Source organism: Panthera pardus, unplaced genomic scaffold (assembly GCF_024362965.1).
Source record: "Panthera pardus isolate Hobbes unplaced genomic scaffold, ASM2436296v1 HiC_scaffold_24, whole genome shotgun sequence".
NCBI lineage: Eukaryota > Metazoa > Chordata > Mammalia > Carnivora > Felidae > Panthera > Panthera pardus.
In genome coordinates, this window is record NW_026526810.1 from 63,485,970 (window position 1) to 63,503,663 (window position 17,694).

Genomic DNA, 17,694 nt, shown 5'->3' on the forward strand with positions numbered 1-17,694 from the left:
AAAAGCAACAAAGACTGGAAAGGAACAGAGACAATCTACAAGAACAGTGATTTTACAGGCAATACAATGGCATTAAATTCATATTGATCAATAATTACTCTGAATGTAAATGGACTAAATGTGCCAATGAAAAGACAGAAGGTATCAGAATAGCTTTAAAAAAAAACGAGACCCATAATATGTTGCTTACAAGAGACTCATTTTAGAACCCAAAGATACTTCTGGGTAGAAACTAAGACCCATCATGCTAACAGACATCAAAAGAAAGTTGGAGTAGCCATACATAGATCAGATAAACTAGATTTTAAAACAAAGACTTTAATAAGAGATGAAGAAGAGCACTGTATCATAATAAAGGGGTCTATCCAACAAGATCTGACAATTATAAATATTTATGTCCCAAATTTGGAACACCCAAATATATAAATCAACTAATAACAAATTTAAAGAAATGCATTTGATAATAATACATTAATAGTAGGAGACTTTAACACCCCACTTATAGCAATGGACAGATCACGTAAGCAGAAGATCAACAAGGAAACAATGGCTTTGAATGACACATTGGACCCAATGGAATTAACAGATGTATTTAGAGCATTTCACCCTAAAGCAACAGAATGAACATTCTTTTTGAGTGCACATAGAACATTCTCCAGAAAAGACCACATACAGGGTCACAAATAAGGCCTCGGCCAGTAAAAAAAAAAAAAAAAAAAAAAAAAAAAAAAAAAATTGAGATAAGGCCATGCATATTTTCGGACCACAACACCACGAAACTTGAAGTCAACCACAAAAAGAAAGACTGCAAATAATGGAAGTTAAAGAACATCCTATTAAAGAATTAAAGGGTTAACTAGGAAACTAAAGAAGAAATTAAAAATACATGGAAGCCAATGAAAATGAAAACATGACAGTCCAAAACTTTTGGCATACAGCAAAAGCAGTCATAAGAGGGAAGTATATGGCAATCTGGGTTTTCCTCAAGAAGAAAATTCTAAAATACACAACCTAACACTAAACTTAAAGGAGCTGGAAAAATAACAGCAAATAAAGCCTAAAACCAGCATATGGAGGGAAATAATAAAGATTAGACCAGAAATAAATGATATAGAAATTTAAAAAACAGAACAGATCAACAAAACTAGGAGCTGATTCTTTGAAAGATTAACAAAACTGATAAACTCCTAGCCAGACTTATCATAAAGAAAAGAGAAATGACCCAAATAAATAAAAACACAAATGAAAGAGGAGAGATCACAATCTCTCCTGAAATGGAGAGATTCCAATCTACTGAAATGGAATCAGTAATCAGAAATCTCCCAACAACAAAAGTCCAGGGCCAGATGGCTTCCCTGGGGAATTCTACCAAACATTTAAAAAAGAATTAATACCTATTCTTCTCAAACTGTTCCAAAAAATCGAAATGGAAGGAAAACTTCCAAATTCATCTATGAGGACAACATTACCTTGATTCCAAAAACAGACAAAGAACCCCTAAGAAGGAGAATTACATACCAATTGTCAGAGTGGTTCAATATTCACAAATCAATCAACATGGTACACCACATGTTTGGTGGATAAGAACCATGTGATCCTCTCAATAGATGCAAAAAAAGCATTTACAAAATACAGCATCCTTTCTTGATAAAAACCCTCAAGAAAGTGGGACACCTCAACATCATAAAATCCATATATGAAAGACCCACAGCTAATACCATTCTCAATGGGGAAAAACTGAGAGCTTTTCTCCTAAGGTCAGGAACATGACACCAGTGTTGTTCAACATAGTACTGGAAGTCCTAGCCTCACAATCATACAACAAAAAGAAATAAAAGGCATACAGTTGGCAAGGAAGAAGTCAAACTTTCACTCTTCTCAGATGACATGATACTCTTCATGGAAAATCTAGGAGACTCCACCAGTATATTGCTGGAGCAGATACATGAGTTGAGTAAAATCGCAGAATACATAAACAACATACAGAAATATCTTGCATTTCTACACACCAATAATGAAGCAGTGGAAAAGTAATCAAAGAATCGATCCTATTTACAATTGCACAAAATCCATAAGATACTTATGAATAAACCTAACAAAAGAGGTAAAAGATCTATACTCTGTAAACTCTAGAACACTTACGAAACAAATTGAAAAAGACACAGGGAAATGAAAAAATATTCCATGCTCCTGGACTGGAAGAACAAATATTGTTGAAATGTCTATACCACCCAAAGCAATCTGCATATTCAATGTAATCCGTATCAAAACACCACCAGCATTTTTGCACAGCTAGAACAAACAGTTCTAAAATTTGTGTGGAACCAGAAAAGACCCCAAAAGGCCAAAGTAATGTTGAAAACCGAAAACAAAGTTGGAGGTGTCACAATTCTGGACTTCAAGCTGTATTACAAAGCTGTAATCATCCAGATAGTATGGTATTGGCACAAAAACAGACACATACATCAATGGAATAGAATAGAGAACACAGAAGTGGACCCACAACTATATAGCCAACTAATCTTTGACAAAGCAGGAAAGCATATCCAATGGAAAAAAAAAAGTCTCTTCAACAAATGGTGTTGGGAAAACTGGAAAGCAACATGCAGAAGAATGAAACTGGACCACTTCCTTACACCATACACAAAATAAATTCAAAATTGGTGAGACACCTAATTATGAGGCATAAATCATCAAGATCTAGAGGAGAACACAGGCAGCAGCCTCCTGACCTTGTCTGTAGCAACTTCTTATTAGACACATCTCCAGAGGCAAGGGAAATAAAAACAAATATGAACTATTGGGACTTCATCAAGATAAAAATCTTCTGCACAGTGAAGGAAACAATCGACAAAACTAAAAGGCAGCCTATGGAATGGATGAAGATATGTGCAAATGATACATTGGGTAAAGGGTTAGTATCGAAAATCTGTAAGGAACTTATCAAACTGAACATGCAAAAAATAAATAATCCAGTTAAGAAACTGGCAGAAGACATGAATAGACACTTCTCCAAAGAAGGCATGCAAATGGCCAAAAAACACATGAAAAGATGCTCAAAATCATTCATCATCAGAAAATACAAATCAAAACCACAGTGAGATACCACCTCACACCTGTCAGAATGGATAAAATGAATAACTCAAGAAACAAAAATGTGGGGAGGATGTGGAGAAAGGGGAACCTTCCTACATTGTTGGTGGGAAGGAAAACTGATGCTGCCACACTGGAAAACAGTGTAGAGGTGCCTCAGAAAGTTAAAGATGGAACTACCCAATGTCCCAGCAATTCCACTACTAGGTATTTTCCAGAGAATTCAAAAATACTGATTCAAAGGGGCATATGCACCCCAATGTTTATAGCAGCATTATCAACAGTAGCCAAATTATGGAAAGAGCACAACTGTTCATCAACTGATGAATGGATAAAGAAGAAGTGGTATGCATATACTATGGAATATTACTCAGCCACCAAAACAATAAAATCTGGCCATTTACAATGATGTGGATAGAACTAGAGTGTATTATGCTAAGCAAAATAAGTCAGTCAGAGAAAGACAAATACCATATGATTTCACTCATGTGGAATTTAAGAAATAAAACAGATGAACATAGGGGAAGACACAGAAAAATAAAACAAGATAGAGACAGAGAAGGAGGCAAACCATAAGAGACTCTTAAAGATAGAGAACAAACTGAGGGTTGCTGGAGGGGAAGTGGGTGGGGACATGGGCTAAACGGGTGATGGACATTAAGAAGAGCAATTGTTGTGATGAGCCCTGGGTGTTGTATATAGGGGATCAGTCACTAAATTCCTCCTGAAACCAATACTACACAATATGTTAAACTGGAGGGATCACTAAATTCTACTCCTGAAACCAATACTACACTATATGTTAAATGAAATCTGGTAGGGAAAAAAAAGAAAAAATTTCTCAGATCGGTATGCTGGTATAATGAACTGATTGTGGGTCAGGCTGGCCTCTTGTGTTAATAAAACATTTCTCTCTTCTCTTTTTTTCCTTTATCTCATTAGTTCTTTAATAAATACCTATTGCATATACACAAACAGAAAGAATAAAAATAAATTAAAAATAAAGATTGTACCAAAGAATTTAGACCTCCATCATCAAAGTGACAAAGACTCAATACATTTTCAAAAGCAAGTCATTGAGGGCAGAAGTTAAGGAGGTTAAAAAGGAGTGTCCAAGTGCAATACGAAAGCATTAGTGTGTTGAAAACTTCCAGAAACATCAATCGTACTTCCAAAATGGAAAAATTAGAGTATCCTTAATTAGCACCAGAAGAAAAAAGAGGAATTAGGGCCAGCAGTTAATGTTACTCAGAAATATTTGTCCCAAGTTACTTTCTGCAGGAACTGTTGGACAGTGAACAGAGTGAGTAGGCTGTTTCCACTCTTGCTTTCTCAGCTTGGATTAGAGACATTCTGGCTGGTTCCTGCCACTTCATACCTGTGTGCTAAAATGACTAAAACTTAGAGAAGAGAAAAGGAGCCTAACATGAGTTAGTGTCTGATAGAAGAAGGTGACATCTGAAACAGGTCTGACTCCCACCTTCCTATGAACCATGCCCAAGAAGTCAAATGTACCTCACTGTCAGTGTAAGACTACTATGTATCTGTTTAAGCAGCAAAGAATGAAATGGATATAAAGTTTTCCCCTTGTGCAGGGTTCTTTGCTGAAACTTTTGCCAAAGTACCTTATTACCCTAAAAGCTCTCTGTGGGAAATGACTACTTTGAATAAATCTTTGTTCACAATGGGCACTCATTTTTCAATGAAAATTTTTGTACCAAGGTAAGCAGCAAGTAAAACCATAGACAGCAGCTTCTGAACAACCTGATCAAGTTAGTGTTGAAGTAAAAATATTTTAAAAATAAAGGAAGCAGAAAATAATAATAATGTTAAAAGAACAATGACCAAGAAAGAATAGACAGGTTGAAGCTATAGGCAGATTAAATATAATTTTTCACTACAAGACTTTTATTTGTGGAAAGTAAATAAACCAAGTTGAATTATAGCCAAATATAAACTCTTACTCTCTGTATGCTTCTATTTAATCATTTTAACTGGTAAGACTATCTTCAAAAAAATTTATGAGTATTATATATCAGATAATACACGTGAAATCTGTTGACACAGTAATCGGCACATAGCAGGTACTAAAAGCTATCATCCAAGCATGATATAAATCTAGAAATAGTATTTATATCCATTGGAGGAAGATAATTTTAAAATATAAAGAGACATAGAATCCTTGGGGTTGAGGCGGGCTGTGAGAGAGGCTCTAAATGTTAAATGAAACCAGGTTTTTCTACTCTCAAAGCCTGAAAGCCACTGGATAGTTCCAGCAGGTGTCAGTTCTGGCTGCCAGGGGGCTGCAGGGGGGAGTAGAAACCAATTCAAACAACACTACACGGAGTGATGAAGATTGGTGGGGAAATTTCTCTTAGTGGACAATTGGGGAGATACTCAGGATTTGGGGATTTGTTAAAGTGAACTTAAATGCACATGTGAAGGAAAGGGAACTCCAGGAGCTTTGAAGCAATTGGTGACATCCAATGAGGCTGGTTTTTAAAATCCAGAACCAGTCTGGAGGTGTAAGGTAAGCAGCAGAGCAGAGGGGCCATTATTAGGTGACAGTCTCACCAATGGATTCAGGGAGGCCCTTTCGCCTTTGAGTTCATGACTGGAAGTAAAACACACTTGGGGGTTGATTGATGCACTGTGATTGTCCCTGCTGCTCCTGAGGGGTGGCCTCCAGGGACAATATGTGGCCAGAAAGGGATGCATAATAAAACGAATGGAGAGTTCCCTGACACTCTATTCCTTTTTGTGTAACAGTCAAAGAGAATCCTTTGTGAGGCTCAAACTGTGAGAGAGAGCCACCAGGAATCCAAAATCCTGCACACCTAGACCCTCAAAGAGGGCACAGGTGGGAGCCCCTCAACTGCTACTGAAAATATTGCTACAGAAAAAAATTGTAATATTGCTACAGAAAAAAGGGCTTTGAATTTTCTTTTGTACTTTTAATCTATGAATATGTCTTATATTTTAGAGAAAGTATGTAAAATAATACATAATGTTTTTTAACAAAGCCTTCATTCTTCCTTGCAGGGCACCTCAAATGTCTATCCAGAATATATTTGTTTAAAAATCTCATCAGGAAAACCTGAGCTGACACTTCTGCTTTGCATTATCTTCCAGATAAAAGATGAGGGAAGGCAGTGGGTCTCATATCACTTCAGAGGACATAAAATATTTGTAAGTAATGGGTATTGATTTTCATTAAGTATTATTAAGATTTAAGAACTCCTTTGGGGCCCGGGTGGCTCAGTGGGTTAAGTGTCCAACTTCGGCTCAGGTCATGATCTCGCCGTTTGTGAGTTCTATCCCCATATTGGGCTTTGTGCTGACAGTTCAGAGCCTTGAGCCTGCTTTAGGTTCTGTGTCTCCCTCTCTCTCTGTGACTCATCTCTCTCTCTCTCTCTCTCTCTCTCTCTCTCTCTCTCTCTCTCTCTCTCAAAATAAATAAACATTACAAAAAAAGACTTAAGAACTCCTCTATCTGCAGTGAAAGGAAAGATCAACATGTGGTTGCAGGTAGAACCCACAGTGACCCCCAGGCAGGGAGAGAAGGACTTAGAACAGTGAGGCAGGAACAGAGGGATTCTCAAAGACCAAGAAGTCTGCTCCTGAATTGAGAAAGGAAGGGAGAGAACTCACAACACTCCCAAGTTTTATTAAAGATAAGAATTTGAAAGAAAATCTGCTTCTGTCTGGATGTTTTCTTCTTCCCTCTTTAACTACCGTTTGTTCATTTAAGATCCACCCTCAAAATATTGAAGACTTCTTCCCGAGGGATCCTTACACTTTCCTTAAATAAATCTAACCAAAAGTGAAAGGAATGTTTCTCATTCAAATAAATCCACCCCAAAACATACTTTCCTTACACTCTTGTTCTTACCATTTTCTTTGCCCCGTTCACATGCAGTCTTACCCACCATTGTCAGTTCCACTGTGTAAGTAAAACTATGGCCACAGAAAAGAGTGTGGGAGCACTATGTACTTTAGTTAAATTATAGAAAATTTAGGTTGTCTAGTTCTGGGCTAAAGCATCTTATCCTTCCTTACAATCACTGAGTTTCCAGCCCAAAGCCTCCTTCAATGAGCCCACAATCTTGGATTTATGGTTTATAGCTTTCCCAATTTCAGCTCACCAGTCTGTTTGTAGGGCATGTTTGCTCTCTGAAGGAACACAATAATCTTCTCATACTTGGTCACCCTTTGGTATTTAATGGAAACTGCTGTCCTCAAGATACCTGCTCACTATCTTAGCTAACATACCTGAAGTCAACTATATAGAAAGACTATGAGAAATATATACATAATCTTTTCTTATGGTATATGGCCTCAGTTCCTAACACAGCTTTCCTGAGGTTAACCTTCCATATTCACAAGTGTAAATTTGATTATAACCGAGTTGCACGTGAATAAATTGAATCAAAAACAATAAGGAAACAGCTAATATATACATAGCTGACAGCCATGTAGAAAAAATAAGTTGGGTTTTAGAATCGACATACTCAGAGGGAAATAAAATTCAATGCTACATTTAGAAATGTGGAAGTGCTTGTCTGTCTCTTTGTTTGTTTGTTTGTTTGTTTGTTTTAAGGCTCTAGAACTAGAGATTTTTGAAAGAGTAGAATTTAATGAGATAATGAACACTAAGTGACTGCCACAATAAATATTTAATATGACAGTGGTTGTCATTATACTTACTATTTTAGGAGTCAAATGTGTTTTAAAGAAAGTGTCCAAAAGTGTGTTCGTGTCATTAAAGGTTCCCAGAATTAGGACACAGGGCAGGTCAAAGATGAATGAAGGATATAAGATAGTGATTTCCAGCTTTGGTGAGTAGCTTTATTAAAGTCCTTCTTTATTATAAATAGGAATCTGGTTCAAAGGAGGGAAAGTTATAATATATGCACAATATATTTTTACAGCCATCAGAGAAAAATAGGTTCCATGATTACAAGGTTTATGGGAAAACGTCTGAACTAAATATCCAAACACCTAAGTTTTAGACCTGTTTCCTCCACCAAAAGCGAACATGACCTTGGATTAGTCTAACCTCTCTGGTTTCAGTTTCTGTGATAAGAAGAATTAAGCTTGATAATCTCTGAGGTCCCTTCTGCCACTAACACTCTACACTGGTATATTTCTCTCACAGTTTTAGAGTTAAATATATGCTTTTGTTTCTTTTTTATTGTTTTTTTATATAGGATAATTCATCATCATGCAGCAAAAAGATGATGAAGCATCTGAGCTAAGAGACAGGTGTTCCTCTATTTGCCTCTATCTATTTTTCTATTTGAGAACCAGAATCTCCTAATAAATGAGTGAAGCCAACTAGGGTACTTTTGGCATCAAATTAGCTGTTGCTCAGCAAGTAGAAGTTAAATACAGGTATAAGAAGCTTATAGGTATGTTAACTAACTGGGATTAAAATTAAAACTTTTTTAAAAAGAAGCTAATAAGTACTCGCTAAAATGGAATTTGTGGCACTGTCTTCAGTACCCTGCTTTAGTCAACAGAGCTATTCCGGACAGATCTCCTGACAATACCATGTTACTGACAACAAAGTAAGTAAGATGCTCTTTTTGTACTGACCTGGTTCAATTTCAGGTTATATTTAAACTTTGATTTTTCTTAAAATTTTCCAAAATGCTATACAAAATTTTCTTTTCAACAAGAATAAATGTTCTTTTCAACAAAAATATGAATATATTACAGAATGATACATCAAAAAAGAATTGATTTAAGTGCAAACAGAGAAAACAATTTGGATTCTATGGGCCAATGAAATTTATACTCTGAAAATGGAGATTGATAGAGTAGGGGCTGTGGGAGCATACAAGTTTCTCCCAGAACCCTGATCTCACTGGGCGAAGCCAGATCCTGGGAAATGAGTTACTGACTTAAGAACCATACAGAGCCTGTTCATGAAAGTGCATTAAAGGAGTAGATAAGAGTCAGAAGAAATAAAAATAACTTTTAAAGAGAGGGCAAATGACTCATATAATGATGCTTATTGCTCATTCCCTTCACAGATTAGAATGAGTATGTCAGAAGCCAACAATATCTCTGGGTCTGTGAGTGAGTTCATCCTCCTGGGCTTCCCATGCCGCAGGGAGATCCAGATCCTCCTCTTTGTCATCTTCTCCCTCATCTACCTTCTGACTCTCATGGGGAACACATCCATCATCTGTGCCGTGTGGTCAAGCCGGAAACTCCACACACCCATGTACATCCTCCTGGCCAACTTCTCCTTCCTGGAGATCTGCTATGTCAGTTCTGATGTGCCCAAAATGTTGGCCAACATCATCTCCCAGACTAAGAGTATCTCCTATGCTGGCTGCCTGCTTCAGTTCTACTTTTTCTTTTCTATGTGTGCTGCTGAAGGCTACTTTCTGTCTGCAATGTCCTTTGATCGGTTCCTTGCTATCTGTCGACCTCTACGTTACCCCACCATCATGACTTACCATCTATGTGCCCGATTAGTGGTTTTCTGCTGGGTAGGTGGCTTTCTATCCATACTCATGCCTGCAGTTCTCATGTCCCAGGTGCCCTTCTGTGGCCCTAACATCATTGACCATTTTTTCTGTGACCTGGGACCATTGCTAGCCCTGTCCTGTGCTCCAGTTCCCAAAACTACTCTAACTTGTGCTACTGTAAGTTCTCTTATCATCTTTATCACCTTCCTCTACATTCTAGGGTCCTATAGCTTAGTTTTGCGTGCTGTACTTCGGGTCCCAGCTGGCTCAGGTAGGAACAAAGCCTTTTCTACATGTGCCTCACATTTCTTGGTGGTTTCCCTGTTCTATGGATCAGTCATGGTGATGTATGTGAGTCCAGGTTCCAGGAGCCATCCTGGAACACAGAAATTTGTGACCCTGTTTTACTGCATGGCAACCCCATTCTTTAATCCTTTGATTTACAGTCTTCGGAACAAAGATATGAAAGATGCACTCAAGAAAGTCCTGGGAGCACCATCAAAAGAAATTACTAAAAATAAAGAGAAATGATATAAATTTTCGTATAATTCTCTCAGAAACATAGAATTTCTCTCACTGGGAGAAAAACTATCTTCTGGGCATGTCTGAGTGTTCAATTCCTCACTCTCATGACAATGTGACTCGTTATACACAAAGAATTCTCATCCTGTCTCAAAAGCAAATATCCACAGTCTTAAAGGTCTATTGTAGAAAATTCTGTACAATTTTCATGCATCAATGTATCATTCTCTGTTTTGTCATTTTTTGAAGCCCTAAAACAAATGTAATCAAGTTGAGAAGTACAAAGCTAACGCTTATGCTTCCTACTTGTATCTTGGCGTTTATCCTAGTACTATTTTTTTGTGTTTCAAATGTATCACTATTTTTCTCCTTTCCAATTACAGGTTTTTCTATAATGACATGTAGCATCTACTCACTGCACTAACAAAAATTCAATTGCTTTATTTATAAGATCAATAACCCAATATCTGTCAATGAAATCTGTTTTTCATCTGTGTTTTCTTTCATCTGTGTTGGTAAAGTGTCCAGTTTACATAGCAAATGGAAACGGGAAATGATATGGTTGCTTCTTATGTAAACTTCTTAGTCCATTTTTGAAGAGAATGCACAAAAGGATACATTCACATATGCCAAATCATGAAGTATTCCTTACCCAAACCTGGGTTTCAGCACCTTCTAAGCTTTTAGTTGAAGAACATGTACTGTTACAGAAAATAGGCATGAGAAACCAGGGAATAAATTCTGTCAGCCAAAATATAAGATACTGTCAGGCAATTGGCACTTAATATTAAACTTTTGACCTGGCCTGATCATCTTCCCATCCTTGGAAATGTTCATATTTTAAACTATGGCACAAAATTCCCTTTTTCTGGGGTCAGTTTGTGAAGTTGTCTCCTAATGTTGAAAAAAAAAAATGGTTTGACTGACAACATCCAACCCAGACCAGACCTCAATTTAGTTTTTCATGCAAAAATAGATATTTTAAAGTCTTCTTTCAAGTTATTTTGGCTTTGGGGATATTTTCTGTAACAAAATATGCTGAGTGATGAAGCTTCCTAGACCACCAAGGGAAAATTCAAGACAACCTACAGTACTGAAAGGTTAGTGTCTCTTTGTCTGATTACCGGGACTGCACCTACCTGAGGTAACGCTACATTTATGTAATTATAACAGGGTTCTTACTTGCATACAACAGAAACTAACTCTGGCTGATTAAGCATGACAGTGGGAAAGATTTATTGATGGGGTATCAGGAATCTCACAGAATCAAATGAAAGCTGAAGAACCAGAGTTGAGGCTCAGATTCAAAGACCAGTGTACAAACTACCCTGCAGAACTGGTCTGATGAACAATCACCATCACTAGAGCCACACCTGCGGCCATGTGCTACCAGATGCCACTGTTTCAACCATTGCCATTCTGTCCTTCCTGCAATCACTGGGCTACCTGCTTCATTGCTGATTTTAATGCTAATATTTCAACATTGCTTCCCCCCACCCTACTTCTGCTTCTTGCATCACTAGCTCCTGAATCAAAATCTGGTTTAGCTGTATCTGTTTGGTGGAACCAAAAGTACATCCCTGTACTGTAGCTCCAAGAGAGGCTAAGAGAACTAATATCTGGCAATAAAAAAAAAAATACACTTATGCAGAGATAAGCTCCATGCCTGCTAATATTGTGATTCTCCCAGCCATAAAAAAGGATTGAGATACCAGGGAGCCAAAACAAACAAACAAAAATACTAACTATAATAATCCATTTATTTGGACTCCCCAAGATATCCCTGAGCCATATCCCTCTAGAAGTTACACAGGGTAGGACGTAACTAAATGATCCATCTATATAATAGCAGTGAAGTAGAAGCAGGATGAAAAAGGGGAAATAAATTTCCCTATGGGTAGTTGAGGGCTTGTCTATCTCATGATGAGTGCTGTTAGAATACAGTCTGATACTTTTAAGTTATGGCTGGATTATCTGCAGTCCTGAGAAACAAGTTCAACTAAAGGGAAAAAAACATCATCCACCATGTAGGAAAGACTCCATTAGCTTCCGTGAGATTTAGTGCTGCCTACTCACCTTTCTTAGAATTGGTAAAGAGTGAATAAGGAAGATTCTTCACTTGACTCCTTCACCTTAAGCCAAAAACTTTTTGCCTGGGGGATAAATGGACCACAATTAACCAAATAACTGAGATCTTTATATCTGGGTTTTCACAGAGTCTAAAAAAGAGATTAATATTTTAAAATAAAATATTTAAAATTAAATATTTTTTGTTTTGGTCTAAATGTTATATTCGTATATCTTTCAATAACCCGGGCTTAACTACACAGAGATGAATAATATTCTACTTTCTCTATTTACTTTTCAATTATGCAATACATTTTACAATGAATAAATTTTCATTATAAAAGCCAAATAGTACAAAATAATGAAAATCCTCATATCTCCATACTTACACACACACACACACACACACACACACACACACCTGTCTCTGTAGCAATGTGTTCAGTTTGTTGGGTATGCTTCTAGACCTTTTTCTGTGCATTTATATATTGAAATATAATTTCTTGGTTTTGAATGACTATGTAACTTGGATTATACTTAAAAATTGCTCTACAACTGACTGGCTCTTACACCCACCCCCTATACTCATCTAAAAAGCAATGTCTGAGGGGAAATTTCATCCAGCTTCTGAAAGGGCTTCTAACTATTGGTCTGGGACACATTAGGACAATGAGGCTGAAGATGCAATTCTTCAGGAAAGACCCATTCTCAGGAGGCAGTTCATGGATGTGTGAGCCCACTACATCCATGACACAGTGAACTCAGGAGGTTCTTCTGGCACCAGATCCAGATTGAAATTAAGAAAACCTGTGACACAGGAGTGTGCTTGTTCCCTCTAGGCAAAGAAACTATATTCCGAAAAATAAAGACAATTCAGTTATTTGATTAACCTCAACATTTTTAAGCTCTATATTCAGTCCTCAGACTTCTCTATACCTGCACTATCCAACACAATAACCATTACCCACATGGGACTACGGACCAGTTGAAATGTGACCAGTTCTTACAGCCACTCTGGAAAACAGTATGGACCTTCCTCAAAAAGTTAAAAATATAATTACCCTATGACCCAGCAATCGCACTACTAGGTGTTTACCCAAAGGATACAAAACTACAGATTCAGAGGGTCACATGCACTGCAATGTTTATAGCAGCATTATCAGCAATAGTCAAATTATGGAAAGAGCCCAAATGTCTATGGACATTTTTTTTTTGATGAATGGATGAATGGATGAATGGATAAAGAGGATGTGAGATAGATATAGGTATAGATGATATAGATATAGATAGATATAGATATAGATTAGATATAGATATAGATATAGATATAGATATATAGATATATAGATATAGATATAGATATAGATATAGATATAGATATAGATATAGATATAGATATAGAAATATTAATCAGCCATCAAAAACAGTGAAATCTTGCCATTTGCAATGACATGGATGGAACTAGAGTATATTATGCTAAGCAAAATAAATCAGTCAGAGAAAGACAAACACCATATGATTTCACTCATGTGGAATTTAAGAAACAAAACAGATGAACATAAGGGAAGGGTAAAAGAGGGAGAGGGATGCAAACCACAAAAGACTCTTAACTATAGAGAACAAACTGAAATTAATTAATTAAAAATATACATATTGTATTGTATATATTTATTTCTCTATCTTTATTTCTGTCTCCTCATACTAGAATATGAACCTCATGAGAGCTAGATATCATACTCTACCCTCAATTCCCAGAGAAATGGCTAACACACTGTTGCAACTCAATAAATGTTTGTTGAATGAACCTGTAAATGAAATAAACAATTATTTGAGTTCCTACTATTAAAGAAGTCATTCTGGAACAGTGAAAAGATAGTATAACTTATATTCCCTGCTTCCAGGAAACTTACAATGTAACTGATAGGAAAGTAAAAAGTAACACAAATGAGGGGTGCCTGGGTGGCTCAGTCAGTTAAGCCTCTGACTTCGGCTCAGGTCATGATCTTTCGGTTTGTGAGTTCAAGCCCTGTGTCGGGCTCTCGGCAGACAGCTCAGAGCCTGGAGCCTGCCTTGGATTCTGTGTCTCCCTGTCTTTCCCTGTTCCTCCCCCCATTTGCATTCTTTCACTCTCACTCTCAAAAATAAATAAAGATTAAAAATTTTTAAAAAAGTAACACAAATGATATTGCAACAGATACATAAAAGGCAGTCTGATTACAAGTAAATATTCAACAAGCCTCAAAAACGCTATGAATTTAGAAAAGAATATTGGGCCCCTGGGTGGCTCAGTCGGTTAAGCATCTGACTTCGGCTCAGGTCATGATCTTATAGTTTGTGGGTTAGAGTCCCACATCAGGCTCTGTGCTGACAGCTCAGAGCCTGGAGCCTGCTTCAATTCTGTGTCTCCTTTCTCTGCCCCTACCCTGCTCATACTGTTTCTCACAAATGAATAAATGTTTAAAAAATGAATAAATGTTTTAAAAAATGAATAAATGTTTCTCACAAATGAATAAATGTTTAAAAAAATGTTTTTAATTGCTTTAAGAAAAGAATATTATGGTGAGGTATAGTGGACAAGAAACGTTTTTTAAGGAGAGCATGGCTGGTGCCTGAAAATGGGCAAGTTATTAGTAAAACAATTGTAAGCTCAGATTGTAAAACAAAGATTATACTACATTAATTAGGGAAAGTGAGTCAAACAGGAGTACTGGGACACATATTTACTAAGGTTCTAGTTTGAGGACAAGTTGAATTACACACAAACTAAACAATCTAGACACAACTAATCACATGTGACTTTTGCTAGCATAATCTCATCTAACTGCTGACCCTTTCTCTCTAGGGTGGCACCTCTCATAGGTAGCTGCTCAGAATCAGTCTTCATACTTTTCTGAATTCCTTTCACACTGGTGTTGTTCTCTGCGTTGGTGCCACTTGATTTCTGTTCCTTTTCTCAAGTGTCACATCTTCTCCAACTCACCATGCATTAAGATCGTTGTAACAGGGTAAAGATTTGCCACCCTTTTTTACAAACAGTCATCTATTATTACTATTCATGCTGTTTTCTATGCACTCCACAGGTCTGAAGGCTCATTACTCCATATTTGACTTTAATTTTCTTGGGCTCTTTTCTTGTTGTGAGTTCTTGTACTGTTTTTAGGGCCAGGATTTCCTTTTGGCGACCTATGCCAATGGCTGCTTTTAGGAGTTCTGAAACTGCTAAGACAATGGTTTTTCAAACTTTTCTGAATACAATCCACAGAAATAAATTTATTTTACATTGTGCCCATTACATACATACATATACAACTGAAACAGAGATTCCTTTAAAAAAATAACACCCGTATCACAAATAATGCATTTCTATCCTATCCTATTTCATTCCATTTCTAAGGACACATCTCACAAAGCCCCAAGATGAATGACTGGTGGGGTGATTCATTTCCTCTTGGTAGGCTGACAGTATCTGTGGTCTCTGTAATTTAATCACCTTCTAATGAACAGACTGAAAACTATTATTTATATATTCCTTGAGGGAAGATGGTTAAATTAAAGATGCCATTTGAAAGATTAGATTCACAGAAAACTACAACTCAAAACAGTCTTTTTCTCTTTAGTCTTTTTGTTTTCCTCACCATGGAACTCAAAAGTGCCCTTTCATTGCCAAATGCTATTTGCTCAATATTATTATGATTGTCGTCAGAAAAACTCATTACTATTCAAATTTGGTTGTACCAATTGTTTACAAAAATATCATTTATTGTGATCACCAAAAAGTGATTTCAAGTGGTTAGTCAACAGTTCTGTCTTATTTGCCTCCAGTCAGATTTATAAACATAGTGGCTTCTGGAAAGTTTGTATGCTCATCTTCCTTAGCTTTTTCATACTTGTCAAAGGTCAGTGTTATCAGTTGTTGAGTTTCATGAAGTCTAAAGTGATTAGAGAAGCTCTCCAGATCCGTCTTGTGCCAGGGACTACTGTCACCCACCCAAAGTTCATCGCCCTTTTCCGTAACTAAAAGAAGCCTGACTTTGTTCAGAGTAGCAACGAGTCCAGTTAAAAACGTTTGCTTTTTCAGCTTCCTTGCACCTAGTTTGGTCATGTGACATAATTCCGGCCAATGAGAATTAGACTGGGGGTTTCTGAGGGGGCTTCTGCTTTCTGGGAACTAGAAGCTGCTGTTTCAAGCTCCTCCACCCTGGAATGGGGAAAAACCTGGATGTTTAGTGCCATCTTATAACCGAGTAACAAGTAGCAGAACGAGGACAATAAGTTAGATGTCATAGATCAGACAAAGAGCAGTATATAAATGTAACTATATATGTGTATGTATATATATTTATTTATATATATATGTTTATTTGAAATTTTATTTTTTAGAGTTGTTTGAGGTTCACAGTGATTTCCCATATGCCCCCTAACTGTGCACATACATAACCTCCCCCGTTATCAACACCCCCCACCAGAGTGGTATATTTGTTACAACTGATGAACATACATTGACATAGAATCATCACCCAGTGTCCATAGTCTACATTAGGGTTCACTCTTGGTGTTGTATATTCTTCTGGTTTGAACAAATTTATGATGACATAAAACCACCAAACAAAACAAAACAGAAGAATTTGGGATTTGTCTCCAAAGTTTGTATAAGTAGAAAGGAGATAAGCATAAGGACTGATGGAAAAGAAGTTTAAGTTATGCCTATAAAGGCATGGAGTGCTAGAACCTAGACAAAAATGAAGGAGGACAACAAAGGATCACAGGGAAGATGCCACAGAACTTAATGACATTAAGATTGGGAATGAAAAGGTAAGGGATTTATGAAGGTTAAGATTTTAGGTTCAGGTTATAGATCAGTGGAGCCATTGACAAATAAGTATAGCTAGGGCTAATTTAAAAGGAGGTTATCAAATTTAGGATCAGACATTTGAATTAGGAGTGGACTTTCCTGAAAAAAATATATATCCATTAGACCCACCTCCTAAAATGAAAGCACTGGCAAAATGTGGGAGTCAAGCAAGTCATTATAATCTTACTGAGGATGCTTGTTGGTGCCCAAAACTATACTTAGAATTATGGAATATGTAAAAGTAGTGCTTTAAAACTGTTCCTGAGGGGCACCTAGGTGGCTCAGTTGGTTGAGCATCTGACTTTAGCTCAGGTCATGATCTCATGGTTCATGAGATCAAGCCCCACATTGGGCTCAGTGCTGTCAGTGCAGAGCCTTCCTCTGTCACTCTCTCTCTCTCTTCCCCTCCCACACTTGTGCTCTCCCAAAAATTAATGAAACCTTTTTTTTTTAAGAAAGTTTAAAATTGTCCCCAATATTGAGGGTTTTTTTTTAAAAACTGGTTAATTATGTGTGTGATTGCAATACATTCAACATTCGTTATTCTCTGAAAAGAACAACTGGCTCTGATGAAAGCAGAATTTGAAAATGTTGAAAGACATCAAGTAGTATTTAATTAAAACCAAAAGAAACTAAAAAACTCAATTATAGAGGAATACATGAAAATCTTACCAAGTT

The 17,694-nt window shown here is 36.9% G+C and overlaps 1 protein-coding gene across 1 annotated transcript; it reads left to right on the top strand.

Moving 5' to 3' along the window:
* Nucleotides 1-9,137: 9,137 nt before the first annotated feature.
* On the top strand, nt 9,138-10,106 carry LOC109255717 (olfactory receptor 11G2-like). The gene has a single exon (XM_019430503.2). It carries the CDS (start codon nt 9,138-9,140, stop codon nt 10,104-10,106), a length of 969 nt encoding a protein of 322 aa, XP_019286048.1.
* Nucleotides 10,107-17,694: the final 7,588 nt, after the last annotated feature.